The sequence below is a fragment of the Syngnathus acus genome, chromosome 1, assembly GCF_901709675.1.
Source record: "Syngnathus acus chromosome 1, fSynAcu1.2, whole genome shotgun sequence".
NCBI classification, from domain to species: Eukaryota; Metazoa; Chordata; class Actinopteri; order Syngnathiformes; family Syngnathidae; genus Syngnathus; species Syngnathus acus.
This window is the reverse complement of record NC_051087.1, coordinates 11,161,366-11,175,600: the sequence shown is the minus strand read 5'-3', so window position 1 is coordinate 11,175,600 and position 14,235 is coordinate 11,161,366. Positions and strand designations below refer to the sequence as shown.

The window sequence follows — 14,235 nt, the reverse complement described above, 5'->3', positions numbered from 1 at the left end:
TTGAAAGATGTGTGCAATATTCAGTGAGAAATTGGGGGAAATGTCATTTCTAACAAAGAAGCAAACAAACATGGAGGGTAGTAATTTATAACATTCTCTTCACTTCATTTACTTATTTGTTAATCACATTTGATTGTTGCTTAATTCATAAAGAGTTTAATAATGTAACATACATTGTATATTCATTCCAACTGGAGCTGTTATGTGAGAGTAAAAAAACAACTAACATTTAAAATCCTGGCATCATTGCAGCTAACATGCAGTAACTTCATCTAAGTGTCACGATCCGTCTCTTTTTCCTTGTTTTAATGTTGCCATGGTTTCTGTTCGCGTCACCCCTGCCTTCCTGTGTCTACTCTCAATCTATGTACCGTAATTTTCGGACTATAAGTCGTACCGGAGTATAAGTCGCACCAGCCATAAAATGCCCAAAAAAGTGAAAAAAAACATATATCTGTATATAAGTCGCTCCTGAGTATAAGTCGCCCCCCCACCCAAACTATGAAAAAAACCGCGACTTATAGTCCGAAAATTACGGTACTAATCACAGTCATCTGCCTCTCGTTACCTGTCGCGTATATAAGTCCTGTCTGCGTGTCTCTCCTCGTCGTATTGTTCACGTCTCATGTCTTCTTGTTTCTAGTTTCCAGTCTGTTCTGTTCTGTTCTAGTCTTGTTCCTAGTTGAGCCTCTAGTCTATCTTTTGAGTTCTTCAATAAACCCTGGTCCAAGCTGCATTTGGTCGCCCAGCTCCATTCACTCCATGACACTAAGTATGTTTCCATTTGTAGCCAGCAACATTTCTCCGTCGTACCAATGTTCAACCAGTCATCCTGCAACTGAATTCAACTTCAATCGCATTCTGTCGCCCAGATGTGGTGAGTTGTTGAAACATTGTCATTGTCAGAAGTAGCTTTAAAGTAATGGCACACCGTCATCGCCATGACCACCACTGATGAGTATAAGCACCCAACAGTTTAAGGTTATGATTTACCAAAAGTCTCTTCATAGGACCGTCTTCGAAAAGAGCAACCACCTGAACCACAGGGACAACCTAAAAAAAAGTCTATTCTCTGTTATATGGCAGCCGTCATCGAATGTCGACATTCGATAAGAGCCAGTTCCAAGGTAAGATGTAATCCACCCTCAAGCTTTGTATAGATGTTCATCTGTCCCATGGAGTTTTTTTACCTAAGGAAAATCCAAACACTCCATAAAACCAGTGCTGCTTCCTCCTTGGTTGGTGTAAATTCCACCAGGAAATCTGCCTTTTTACACTACATCTATTCCACCTTTGTGCCTGCGAAATACGGTTCAAAGTTTTAGGTGATACCATAGCCAATTCATTGATTTATACCTGCCGCTATTCCACTTTCACGTGTATGGGCCATTGGTACTATATAAGTCATTCATGTTGTCATCACTTAGCCGAAAACTTCTCCGATTCTGTTTTCATTCATCCTCCCTTCTTCCATGTTTCTCTTGATTCCTCTCTGTCCTTCCCCATCTGCCTTCAATCTGTCTACACGTTGTATGTTTATTTTCCCTCACCTCTCCATTCTGTTCATGTGTTGAACTGTCAGTACGCAGCCGATGCAGCAGCGCCCTAAAACCATTAGAAGTTCGCCTGCAGCGCTTCTTTCACTATTTATCACTCTTTTCATTTGCTCTAGTAGTTTTGTACATACAGCCCTTACTCTCTTCTCCTCACCTCCCTTTTTGCATGTGTACTTCCGGGTCCAGTCTTTGCACGTTCTCATATATGTATGTTGACTGCCATCAGCTTGCATTAAGAGATGGCTTTTCAGCTCAGCCTGCAGGAATGGGACTCTTGCTTGAATGTGAAAATTTGGTTCATTTGTCGTGTGCTGTATTTCTCTCCATGCATGCTGTACCTGTTTATTTGCACTGCTACTATACTTTTTGTGTTTCACTTTAGACTAGCACTTCAAACAAACAAATTTTTTCAGTCAACATATTGCACTCACTCACTCACTCACTCACTCACTCACTCACTCACTCACTCACTCACTCACTCACTCTGAAACCTTTGTCAATGTAATATAGCTCATTTGTTATTTTAACTGTGAATTTGGCTTCCAAAGCAAGCGAGCGAGCATGATTGTGTGTGTGTGTGTGGTGGTGGTAGAGTATTTACACTGTTGCAATCATTAGCAGCAAAATGAGGTGAAGGTCACGAATTAACCCTGGCATAGAAGGAAGAGAATGCGGCAGGAACCAATAAGAACTAGACAGGTTGAGATGTGTGTCAGACTGCTGAACTTTAGGCTGTTGTAATATGCACAGTATGCAGTATTACAAGTATACAAATTCATTGCCACCATTGGCCTTGCAAAGTGGCAGAGGAAAGTAAATGTACAGCTTTAGGTTGTGCGCATGCGCACCTGTGCATATCAAAATCTCAGACTTTCAGCTCCCCCAGTATGTCACTACAATTGCAACTTATTGTAAAAAAAAGACTGGGCAGTTTGCCAAGAGGTAGACAGATTAAAGAGTGATTTTACCGTCAGTGATACACAACAGTTTATGTGCTCGTTGACAAGGAATGTAATTTAGGAATCCCTGACTGCTGCTTATCAGAGAGGAGCACCTACAACCTCCTATAAAATCTGTAATTATAATTTATTGGTCATTAATGCAATAAAATGGGAGAGGCTGTGACCCATGTGAGGATAAAAAATCCAGATAATGGTTGGATGGACGTATTTGCTGCCGTTTAGTGGTCACTCAATAGCATTACAGTCAGGCGAAATAACGTCATGCATTTATTTTTAACTCGTGATTTAATGAACATTTTAAGTAATGACAGTACACATTTTAATAACAACTTTATTATAATTACATAGTATTAAGTGCAATCACCTTGTCAAGCATGCTGTGTATAGGGCACAAAACAATTTACTGATGAATGCTTTGTGATTGTGCCGTATTTAAATGGCTGTGTAGAACCATTCATGCAAGGAGTACCTGCCTATTGCTATTTGTTTGCACACTTTTGTGCATGTACTTAAATTATTGGTAAAAGAAAAAACTGAGTTTTATTAAACTTTGAACTCTGAAACTCTGAAAAACAGGAATTCTAAAATACAGTATTTGCAAGTATATATTCGTTAAGGTGAGCTGAAATACATCTGCAAAGCTGGTGTGAAGATGAGGACTGTGCCTAATATTGACACCGTGAGAAAGGCCCACAGGAAAATCCTATCCAGCACCTGAGCCACAAACTTCCAGTCTTGCACAACCTGTATGAATAGGAAGACCCAATTACTGCCATAATCTTAAACATTTCTGTGGATATTGCTATTATTATACGAGATGATGACAGTCAGTGAAACCAGACTCATTACACCAAAATTGTCCCTCAAAGCCACATACCTCACGGATAAAGTGTTCCTTTCTGATGTGACGACTGATGTAACGAACAGAATGTGTGGCCGTCTCCAGCATGGCAAGCCAGGCTTGATTCTCCTCTTCCTTGCCTCGCGGCTGTCCAGGAGCCGCCTTCTTTCCTTTCCCTCTACGTGGCTTCAGCTCAGGGCTACTTATCTCAGTATCTGAGAAGTGGTATCTATAAGAAATGCATACAATGCACAGTATGTTATAACTATTGTATGTATGACAACATAACATAAGTCAATTGGGCTTTTTTTTTTTACCTGTCGGTATGCCCCCGCATACACAGCAGCCTGGGCAGTCTCTGAAGGAAAAGGGTCTTCACCCAGGGGGCCATAGGGTGGTAGGTTGCAGAGGAGCGATGATGGACGTTAATGACGAAAACAGTTACAATAATGGAGAAGGTGACAAAGATCATAATAAATAGCAGGTATTCTCCAATTAAAGGGATCACCTGGGGTAAAGAAAGAGAAAACAATATAGATATCAAGAGCATCAATTCTACATAGATTTGAGCTATTCACAGGCTGACCCAGTCCCTATCCTCCCCACTGATACAACAATTTGTGCCACAAGTGATTATAGCTTTAACTAGCCTTTGTTGGGTTACAAATTGACAATACAATTCTGTGTTTACTGTACCAGCCTAACTCCTCAAGCCAGTCTACCTTTGAGGATGAAGGTATGATTTCCTCGATGACCAGGAGGAAGACAGTAAGGGACACCAAAACGGATGTGGAAAGTGACAGTTTCTCTCCTTCATCTGATGGTAAATAGAAGACCAGCACAGTAAGAAAGGACAGACCGAGGCATGGGATGATGAGGAACAGGGTGTAGAACAAGGGCAACCTCTTGAGGATGAAGGAATACGTTATAAAGGGGTACCAGTACACCCCGTCCCTCCTGTTTCCCTTCGTTCCTGTTGCATTGAGTATTTCCCACTCTCCGTTGTCAAAAAAGTCTTTGCGGTCAACATAATGATCCACCAGAACCAAATCAACCATGTTTCCATCATAAGTCCAGGAGCCAAACTTCATGGAGCAGTTTTGGCGGTCAAAGGGGAAAAAGGTGACATCCATGGTGCAAGAGGATTTGTAGCTGGCAGGCGGGGTCCATGTTATCGTCCCGTCCCACCGAACAATGGCTTTAGTCATCAGGGAACCCTCAAAACGACCATCCGCGCTAGCGAGCCATAGGAAAGGGATGGAATAAAATATATCATTGAGACAAAATGAGAGCCAGAAAAGAAAGAATATTGTGTCACTCACTTTTCATACAGAACAATGTCTGGCAGCCATATAGTCTCTGAAGGTACTCGGGTAGATGTAATACCTCCGTATTCTTCTGGATTCCACTTCAACTTGACATCGACCCATTCCTTTAAAAAAGTCATGAATATAGGCAATGTGTACTACAAAACGGTATTTGTATTGTAAACGGAATGTGGATTGTGTGTCGGTACCTTGGCACTGGCTGGAAATTAACCTTCTAGCTTACTTACATCTGGAGGATTTCAAATAATTTTAGTGATTAACAGTAGTGTTGGTTGAGTGGTGTTGGTTAAATGATTTACTAGGTGTTTAATGAAAACCGTTTAGAACTGAAAAATCAGTTTTGATTAAGTAGATGCGAGTGCATCGGTACACAAACCATTTACAGAAACTTAAACAAGTCAAAAGATGGTATGAATTGGTTTCATGTTGCAGATGATTTGGTGTTTCTTGAAGTTTAATTAACGTCAAGCAGATTATTCAGCACCATGGAGAGCGGAGAGTTGTTCGGTTGTACTGTAAATTTATGAGCAATGGCATGCTTGTTAATTGGTTAACAAAATGGATTCATTCTAGCAGCGCTAATTAAACATAGAATGTCAATTCTTGCTATAAATGACAATCTGCTACATTTATTATGGCCTCAACCATAATGTGATTTTTACACAGTTAAAAAAGCCTGACTAGCTACTTTATATATTTTTGCAACCTGCCTTCTTCATCACCAGCTCCTCCTACACATTGAGTATCACTTCATCAACAAAGTATACATTGAAAACACTGTAACATAAAAGTTATTACTGCACAAAGCATAGCGTTCCGTTAGGCTGGTGTTATACCTGCCAAAGCCAGACATTCGTAGTCATCAATTGGTTCTTCTCATCCTGTTGGGACAAAGGGAACACAGTTTCTCTTTCTCTGAAATAAAATTATGAGGAAATGAGAGCCAAAGAAATGTTGAATTTGATTAAATATAATTGTTATGGGATAAAGTAGCTTCTCTTGCATGAGAACAGTATCGCTGGAAACTGGAGCCTCATTAGTATCACCAAAGGAAAACAAGAAAGCTCAGAAGCATGACAGAAGTATCAAATTCAGTGGCGGTTCGGTGAGGGTAGTGGGATCTCTCAGGGGGGCTTAAGCTGTACCTCCTTAACTCTGTACCTGCTCCTCTAATGAGTATATAGTAACCAATGTGTTAATGAGGCATCATCATGCTAACCTGAGGTCAGGTAGTGTGCAACCTTTACGCAGTTTTGACCTCTGTACTCACGTAATACAACTTGTGGACAGTAATTTTAATTTTAATTTTTTACATTGATGAAAAATAAGTGCTGAACGTATTGTGTCACTGTAGTTGCACGTGTTGAGTCCTCACCACATCCACCAGTTGTGAGATCTTAAGTCCAAAGCGCACCGTAATGGTGTCATTGGCATGCTGTACAGGCCGAACCCACTTCTGATAACCTCGGAAGAGGTTCCTCAATAAGGCGTCTTCCAACTCGGCCAGCGACACAAAGTCATCTTGAGCTGGAAGCAGAAAAAGAAAACTAAAATAAAGCAAAGTAATTTGACGTATTGTCCATATGGCTGGAATGTTGACCTCCGCCATCTAACAATAACTTTATCAAGAAATTGGTTTTAAATAAACAAAGTAAGGATTGCCACTATTTAGCACATCCACCTCACAGTTCAAAGGTGGAGGGTTTGATTCTGGCTCCAGCCTTCCTGTGTGGAGAGAAAAAATAAACATGTGATCTAAAAAAGAATGCAACACAAAAAAAAGACAGAAAGTCACTGGTGAGCTAGTTTTAGAATACACCCACAGGCTACCCATGTGGTCCTCGGGGGTACCTGGTACCCACAGACACCCCTGCTCTAATCTAACTCCTGCCCTCAGTCAAATCCTATGAGGTACGGCAAGCATGAAGGGAATACAGCTCCTTTACTTAAAGCACTTGAATGGGCGATCACGATTACCTCACGTTATTCCTTCTGCGCCATTTTGCACATGACACACAACACTAGAGATAATCAACCTGCACACAACAGACATGAAGTACAGCATTCCTCAGGAGTAAAGGGAAAGGGGTGGTGAGGAAGTGCCAGTGCCAAACTGTCAACTCTGACAGCTGGTCATGGCCGAGTGGAAGCATCTAAGGTCCCAAGGCTGACAAAATGATCATACTGACATGATCAACTCTGACAGAAGCATTGCTAGGGGAGAAGAGTTGAGTTGCTCAGTGAAGTCAGGCACGAGACGTAACAGTCACTTAGAGAGTGACACTCAAGCTGAGCAGGAGACCCCTTCTTTAGAGACCTTAGAGGTGTCAGGTCCTTCAAGTAAACAGATAAAAACACATAGTGTGTCCTCTTTTAAATACAGGTAGACTATTGGTGGCTGCATTCAGTGGTTGTGGGAAATCCAAGCTCCAGCCTTTCTATGTGTAGTCCACATGGTCTTTCTCAGTGGGATTTCTCCGGTTTTCTCCTACATTGCAAAACAATTCATAGTTGATGAATTACAGTCTCTGTATTGTCCATATGTGTCAATGTGAATTGTTGTTTGTGTTTGTGCTCTGCAATTGGCTGGAGATCAGTTCAGGGCCAAAGTCTGCTGGGATCATGCACGTGACCCTAAACCATAATTAGCGGTACAGATAATGAATAGTTGGCTGGATGGGGACTGACTGCTTTCCAGTGTCCTACTCACATGATTTGTTTGGCAAGGGTTTTCTTTGCCTGGGTATTTTGCCAAACACCTTCCATTCAATAATTTTTTGTAGTGCTTGTTGAGGACAAGTTTCACAAACAAGGTGAGTCTATCCCAGCTAGCTTTGGTGGAAGCCATGGTGCAATGTCAACAAGTCAGCGGATTAATTCGAAATGCACGTATAGACAAACAGCTACTCACGCTCACATTCAAAACCGTGGCCAATTTAAGTCTTCAATTAACTGACCTTGCATGTTTGTTTGTATTATTGACGCATATAATTCTTGAAAGGGGTTTTGGTTAGTTAGTTGGTTAGTTGGTTAGTTAGTTGGTTAGTTGGTTGGTTGGTTGGTTGGTTGGTTGGTTGGTTGGTTGGTTGGTTGGTTAGCTAGTTAGTTAGTTAGTTAGTTAGTTAGTTAGTTAGTTAGTTAGTTAGTTAGTTAGTTAGTTAGTTAGTTAGTTAGTTAGTTAGTTAGTTAGTTAGTTAGTTAGTTAGTTAGTTAGTTAGTTTTTGCATTACATTGCATTGCATTAATTTAATTTGTGTTATATTGTCGATATGTGATTGGTTAGCATAGCTTGTCTTGTTGTTTTGTGGATTAGATCCTTGTTCCTTTTGAGGCTAACATCTTCTCTGTCACTTCCAAGCAGAAGACAAATTCACTGGACACTAGCAGCACTACACAGTAATCGCCCTGAAATAGCACGACACAGGATGCCACAGTAAATCAGCAGTAACCCAAGTGCTCTGAATATTCAACAGCATAAGACATTGCTGCATCATAATGCAGCACAGTGACAAACATGCATCAGCAGATGATGAGTGGAGAGAGACGATAAGCAAAGAGTGAGATGATTTGACCCACAGCAAACTCCTATTGGTGTCTGAGAGCGACATGGCCAAGAGATTGAAATGCAAAGGGAAGTTAACTATAGTTAGGGGTGTCAGAGTAGACAACACAGAAACTATGTCTGGAGTCATGTCAGAATATAGGTAAAATGTTGTTTATTATTTTCCAAAGCAGATATTTGCAAATGTCTAATTTTGATTCAACACAAAAGATATCCAGCCTGCTTTCATGCACTACGTTTACATGGCATCAATATTCAGGTAAAGGTTTCAGGACTATCGGTCCAGTCCAACCTGTGAACAGTCATAGGTTGGACCGATCCCAAAATCATAGGGTGTATTCAAACTGTATGTTTGCGTGTCTGATCATAAATTCATGCTGATTTTAGTCTCAGGTGGATTTCATCCCATTGCATCAGATCTACTATCACGCACCAAATAAGAGATTATGCCTGCAGAACTCTCAGTCATCTGAAAAGTGTCAACCGCTGGACGCAGTCATATCTCAAAAACCTAGAGCAAAAAAAAAAAGCTTCCTCCCTCACCTGGATCTATTTTATTGTGCGTATGTGTGTGTGGGGGGGGGGGGGGCTGGGGGGGGGGGGGGTGAGCACAGAGGTGAAGGGCACCATATTGATTTGACTACAGCCGGTGTTACCAGGGGAGGGTTGACACTCTGAGGATAAATCATGGCACATTAGTGTGTGTGCGTGTATATATGGTTCACATTCAAAAAATGTGTTTGTTCATGTGTTCACTATATGCTCCCCAGTATTTAACCCACCACTGGTCTTGAATGTGTAGCAGTCTTATCAGCATCACCCTGCCACCATCTGCTCTTTGTTGAGCCTCAGTGTGATGTACCACTGAGAGGAGAAATGGGAACATAGAAGGGAGCCCTTCATTTTGTTGTGTACACCAAATGGTTTGAGGCTGTTTCATATTGTTGTTCTCCCTTTTTATCTTTTGAATCTGCTCGTAAATAACACACATCTGATTATGAATGGCTTTATGCACTTACAATGACAGGATTTTTGCAACGGTTAACTTGATCAGTTTCAATGCCCGGGAGTACTTTATTGTCTGCAAATGGCCTCTAATGTGCAGATGATTGTTCAAAATCTTTTATTGGCAGAGCCTCAAAAAAAAGAAAAATACACAAATAACTTACTGACAGTGACCATCAAAGTATTAATGGGGCCTTATCTGGAAACGCATTAAGCTTCATTTGAGGAAACTAATTCAGTGTTCCACTTCTTGTTCTACCTGTAAAGTAGGGGTACTGAGGATAAAGTGGTGACTTTAGCGAATTGATACAAATTAATACACGTCCCTTTAGTTGTGCTATAGATGATTTTTTTTTCCTACTATTTTTGTCAAACGGTGCCGTACCACTGTTACCTGTCATTAAACTAGTTATTCAGGAAATAAATGTGCTTCCCATCTCAAGGTCATTGAAGTGGGAATTTATGTAGGTTAAACGTATCATTGTCTGATTTCATATAAAAGGAATGCATGTAATGCAAATATTGAATATTACTTAATAAAATAATGTGTTTGGGTAAGTTGCCTGTAGTTGTTGACTGTAAAGAACAACAAAGATACATAATCTTTATTTACTTAACAAAAAAAAAAAAAGGGACTTGACGATATAAGGTGAAATGCCGAGATGGTGCGTCGCACTGTCAAAGCTGGACATGCACATTCTTACCTTGTACAGCAACCTTCTCAGCGGTCAGGAGCGACCACAACACGACCAGCACAAACTTCATCGTGCGTGTGACAAACACTCGCGTTTTTACGTCCTCCAATTTCTGCTGCAAGCAGAAGTATCCGCTGTCTTGACGTTCAGTTTGAATCCACGGGGGCAACGAGAACAACACGCCTTCGCTCCGATGTTGTGGAAACACTCCGTGCCGGTGTTCTGTGACCAGACCCGGCGTCTCTTTGCGATTGCAAGTGAGTGCCGGTGAAGAGACGCGCACTGTCGAAGGAGGAGGCAGTGGCAGGGGGCTGGCCCGTTGAAGGATGGAGAGATGACCCTGCTGTCCACTGTGTCCAGTGCATCCTCCCTCAGGGCAGTTAAGAAGATGTGACATGTTTTCACGCTCTAACCGGAGTTTCTAATTATTATTTTTTTGTAGCGGGTTACATCATAGTTTTGTAGAATTAATGAATAACACATTTTTAATTAAAAGGTCAGTATAAAGTTTGTTCAAATATTATTTAGTGGAATTTGTAATTCAAAATGTTTGAATTTCCTCTACATTTAAAAAAATAAAATAAAAATGTTGACAATTTGCAATTTTGTGATTTTAGCAAGAAACATGAACGCGATGCACATACAGTCCCTTCCAAAAGATAATTTCCTTTCTTTTTGTTATAGGCAACAGGCACACATCGAGTGCCAGTGACTGATATTGGTAACTGGTATCGGAGACTATCAAAGCCTTCGATACTTTGAAACTATTGTCTTGATACCTCGTATTGGTAGCTGCCCAGCCCTGATTAAAACGTTATTAAAAGAACATCATCTAGCTACACTCTATAGTAAATAATACAATTCCAGTTGCCTATATAATGATCTGCAGATGTGAATATCAATTTAATGAATGTAATGTCCTTGTCTGAACAAAGGGTTTCGTGTAAGACTTCATTATTTGCAGGTGAACTGCACTTGAAACATGAAACTATGTGGGACACTGCAATGGAGACTGACACTTGGTGGGAATTAATGCATGACCAACAGTCTGCAGGCCTGGATGTTGTTTGTTCAAGCAATCAAATTAGCAGTCGGCAGACTCATAAACAAGTCGTGTTGATCTCTAACGGGAGATGGACTCTTGCTTTCTCCTGATTAAGTTAGAGCTTACAGCAGATGGGAGAGGAACCACAAGATGAATCATTCCTGTACAACTCACACACACAATCACATTGTTGTGTTTCTACATTCATGTGTGAAACTTGATTCAAAACCTACATGACTTGCGCACAGTTCTAAGAGACAAGCAGATACGTATCTCACAAAAATCATAATTTATTGTAGGCATGATTTTTTTATGAAATTGTTATGAATTCACCTCAGCATAACAATGTACCCTTATTATCATTAATAAAGCCCGTATCTGATCCGCAAGTGTTTGAGCACATAACGAATTTTGGTATTTCGTCAGGGTTCCTAAATGGTTGCAAACCGTTGCCAACAGTTTTTTGTATATTGTTTTTTTTTTGTTAAAAATTTCTTTGCAGTAAGGTAGCGGCTATTAAAACTATTGGCGAATGTCTGGCAAACATCTTTGCGACTGTTTTGCATGACAGGTTTTACAATTATAGACACAGAGCTAGCATGATAAGCAGTTTTAGCAGTTTCTAATGTTGCTGCTGGTGCTATTCATAAGCAAGAAGTAACTCCCGTGAAAAATAACAATTACCTTGCGAACATCTCAGCCACTAGATTGAAATCCTGCAATGCTGAAGAAAAAAGAAGGGCGGGGGCTTCAAATATTTTTGGATAATTATAAAGAGATGGGCCTGATTTTCTAATCCAGTTGTTTTGGTGGCCAGAAGCAGCTGTAGTGGAGAGGTAATATTTGCCCAATATTTGCACTTGTGTCGGTAAGCATCTTGGGGAGGTGGTTGTGGAGTATTGGTGGGAAAGTGTGCTGGTGCCCATTTTTTAAGAACAACAACCACAAGCAGAGTTGTGGGAACTATAGAGGAGTAAAGTTGATGAACCACACAAGGACGTTATGGGAAAGCATGACGAAAGCTATCGACTTTTAGGATAGAAGACGATATTTGTGAACAACGGTATGGTTTCATTTCTAGGAGCAGTCCCACAGATCTTGTATGCTATGTCAACATTCTAGTGCATTGTATCACTCAGCTCGGAATTAGTGTATTGAACCACGAGTTTACCCTGAGGGTAAAGCTGTGGAAACTATCTCGAGAGAAATGACTCACTTAGCAGGACTTAAAGTGGAAAATATTCTCTGATACTTACATGTACAGCGACATCAGACCTTATTTAATTTAACATGGAGACTGAATATATGCATAGTAAATATTGCTTATTAGCTCCACTTGGCCTGTTTTCAACATGGAATGTAACATTCAATACCATGTAACCAGTAGTTTTTTGTTTGTTTTTTTACTGTGGTATTAAAAAAAATCTCATTTTGAAAGCCTAATCTCTTATCCACTTCGAGGGAAAACATTGTAGAGTGAGAGAGATTATTTTATGTTATTTCATGTTTTAGTACATGTGAGACATGTTATTCTTTCTGTTAGACTGCAATCCACAGTGATTTAGGCCGTCAAAGCTGATAATTGGTTGGCAAACCTGCAGGCAAATCTTTCAGTGACCGTAATATTTGGCTAATTCCATGAACTCCCCTACTGGCCACACAGAGAATCAATAGATAGAGCCTAAAAAAGAAGCCTGCCATGTTTTAATCTGAAACGTTTAGCAAATTCTGGTCCCTCCCCTAGGATCCGTTTGCCATGGTGACCCCGACAGGATCTTAGATCTCCAAACAACTTACCTATAGGATCATTGTGACACACAAACATGAAGGCTTAAGGAGGGACTGAATATTTCTTCGTGGCAGACATAGTATTTCATTTGTAACTTTCGCGTTAATCAGAATTGGGCATTGAAACTGTGACGTCTTCAAATATGGCAAATATCACAGAACACAGTAATTATAACATCTGAGCAGATGTTACATTAACAATTGAATCATAATCCTTTGTGGTAGGCAATGAAGAATATAAAACGATTACATAGAGTAGGCTTAATTTTATTGTGAAATCACAAACCAATTCCAGAAGTTCACTTTGCATCCTCCTCCCACTCTTCCATTACAAGTGTGCCAGGGAAAAACAACGGATATAAAATGTGATTGTTCTCTGCCTCAGCTAACCATCAAAGTCAACACCTCGCCATGACTGTGGACTGCATCTCCGGCTTTCTTCTTATCCTACCTCTTCCTCCCCCAGTATCCTGCAAACAAATTGATATCTCAGCGCCGCCCCCATATAAGCGAAAAAATATCAAGAGAGTGTTGGGCATGTGTTTGCAGAACAACATGGGGTGGCTCTCAAAACGACCATGATGTTCTTCTTCCATGTTACACATTATCAGTTGTGTACCTGAAATCTGCTCGACCAATGAAAGGCCTCGCACTGGTGTGCATATATTAAAAGTTTTTTTTTCTGTAATTACTTAAAATAAATGTGTTAATTGTCTATGTTTTCCAAATATAGTGTACTTTTTATATTGTTAAGGAAAAAAAGTCTTATTTAATTCAAGTTGACAGTTGACCGCACGCTGTACATGCAATAAAATGTTGGCGGAACAGAGATGCAAACAGCTTTTTTGATTGCATTTTTGGTTCAGAAGAGGCAGATAATTTAGGTTTTTCATTTTGAGAACATGATCACTAGCAGTTTAGCCTAAACTAATGGAAGCAAGAGGGAAAAGCAACTACTAATGCAAGCACAATGTCGAGAAAAAAAAGTGATTTGATTTAAATCATGAAAACTGTGGAAAACATGAAAATAAATGCTTTTCTAATTTGCACTTCAAAGAGTAGTCAAGTCAAAAATTTGCTTAGCAAAAATAAGATGCTATGCACCGTAACTAGTCCAAACATGACATTCTGATTAATACAGCGTTTGCGGAATATGAATTGAACAAAAATATCCACCTGTTTTTATCATCTCAGGGGGTGGCCATTTTCCTTGTATTGCTGCTGCTGTTGAAACTAAAACAAAATTGCAGTGCCAAAGTGGTCAGCTTTGACCATGACCAAAACCCAGCCCATCCCAACAGTAGTTGTTATACATACATTGATGGATTTTTTTCTTACCCTGCATCATTTCTTGAGATTGTGTGTGCGAAATATTGCAATGTTGGAATTGTAATGACTCTTGAGTCATGAATGCTCCACATGGGTTATCATTCCTGCTAAAGCTTCCTTCCAA

General features: G+C 40.2%; 1 protein-coding gene across 1 annotated transcript; it reads right to left on the bottom strand.

The window, feature by feature from the left end:
• Nucleotides 1–2,784: 2,784 nt before the first annotated feature.
• Nucleotides 2,785–10,213, bottom strand: chrnb3a (cholinergic receptor nicotinic beta 3 subunit a). The gene is made up of 8 exons (XM_037242122.1): nucleotides 9,959–10,213; nucleotides 6,063–6,214; nucleotides 5,524–5,568; nucleotides 4,682–4,791; nucleotides 4,082–4,595; nucleotides 3,677–3,867; nucleotides 3,396–3,588; nucleotides 2,785–3,262 (listed from the first exon to the last, which is right to left on the bottom strand). The coding sequence occupies exons 1-8, from the start codon at nucleotides 10,017–10,019 to the stop codon at nucleotides 3,131–3,133; spliced, it is 1,398 nt and encodes a 465-aa protein (XP_037098017.1). The 5' UTR covers nucleotides 10,020–10,213; the 3' UTR covers nucleotides 2,785–3,130.
• Nucleotides 10,214–14,235: the final 4,022 nt, after the last annotated feature.

What these genes read in the sequence shown, in the direction of transcription:
- chrnb3a (XM_037242122.1), bottom strand. Translation starts at nt 10,019, where the DNA reads ATGAAGTTTGTGCTGGTCGTGTTGTGGTCGCTCCTGACCGCTGAGAAG. An exon ending in CGAATGTCTGGCTTTGGCAG is followed by an intron (nt 4,792 to 5,523) that starts GTATAACACCAG and finishes ACTTTTTTAAAG; the next exon opens with GAATGGGTCGATGTCAAGTT. An exon ending in TCATACCTTCATCCTCAAAG is followed by an intron (nt 3,868 to 4,081) that starts GTAGACTGGCTT and finishes TCTTTACCCCAG; the next exon opens with GTGATCCCTTTAATTGGAGA.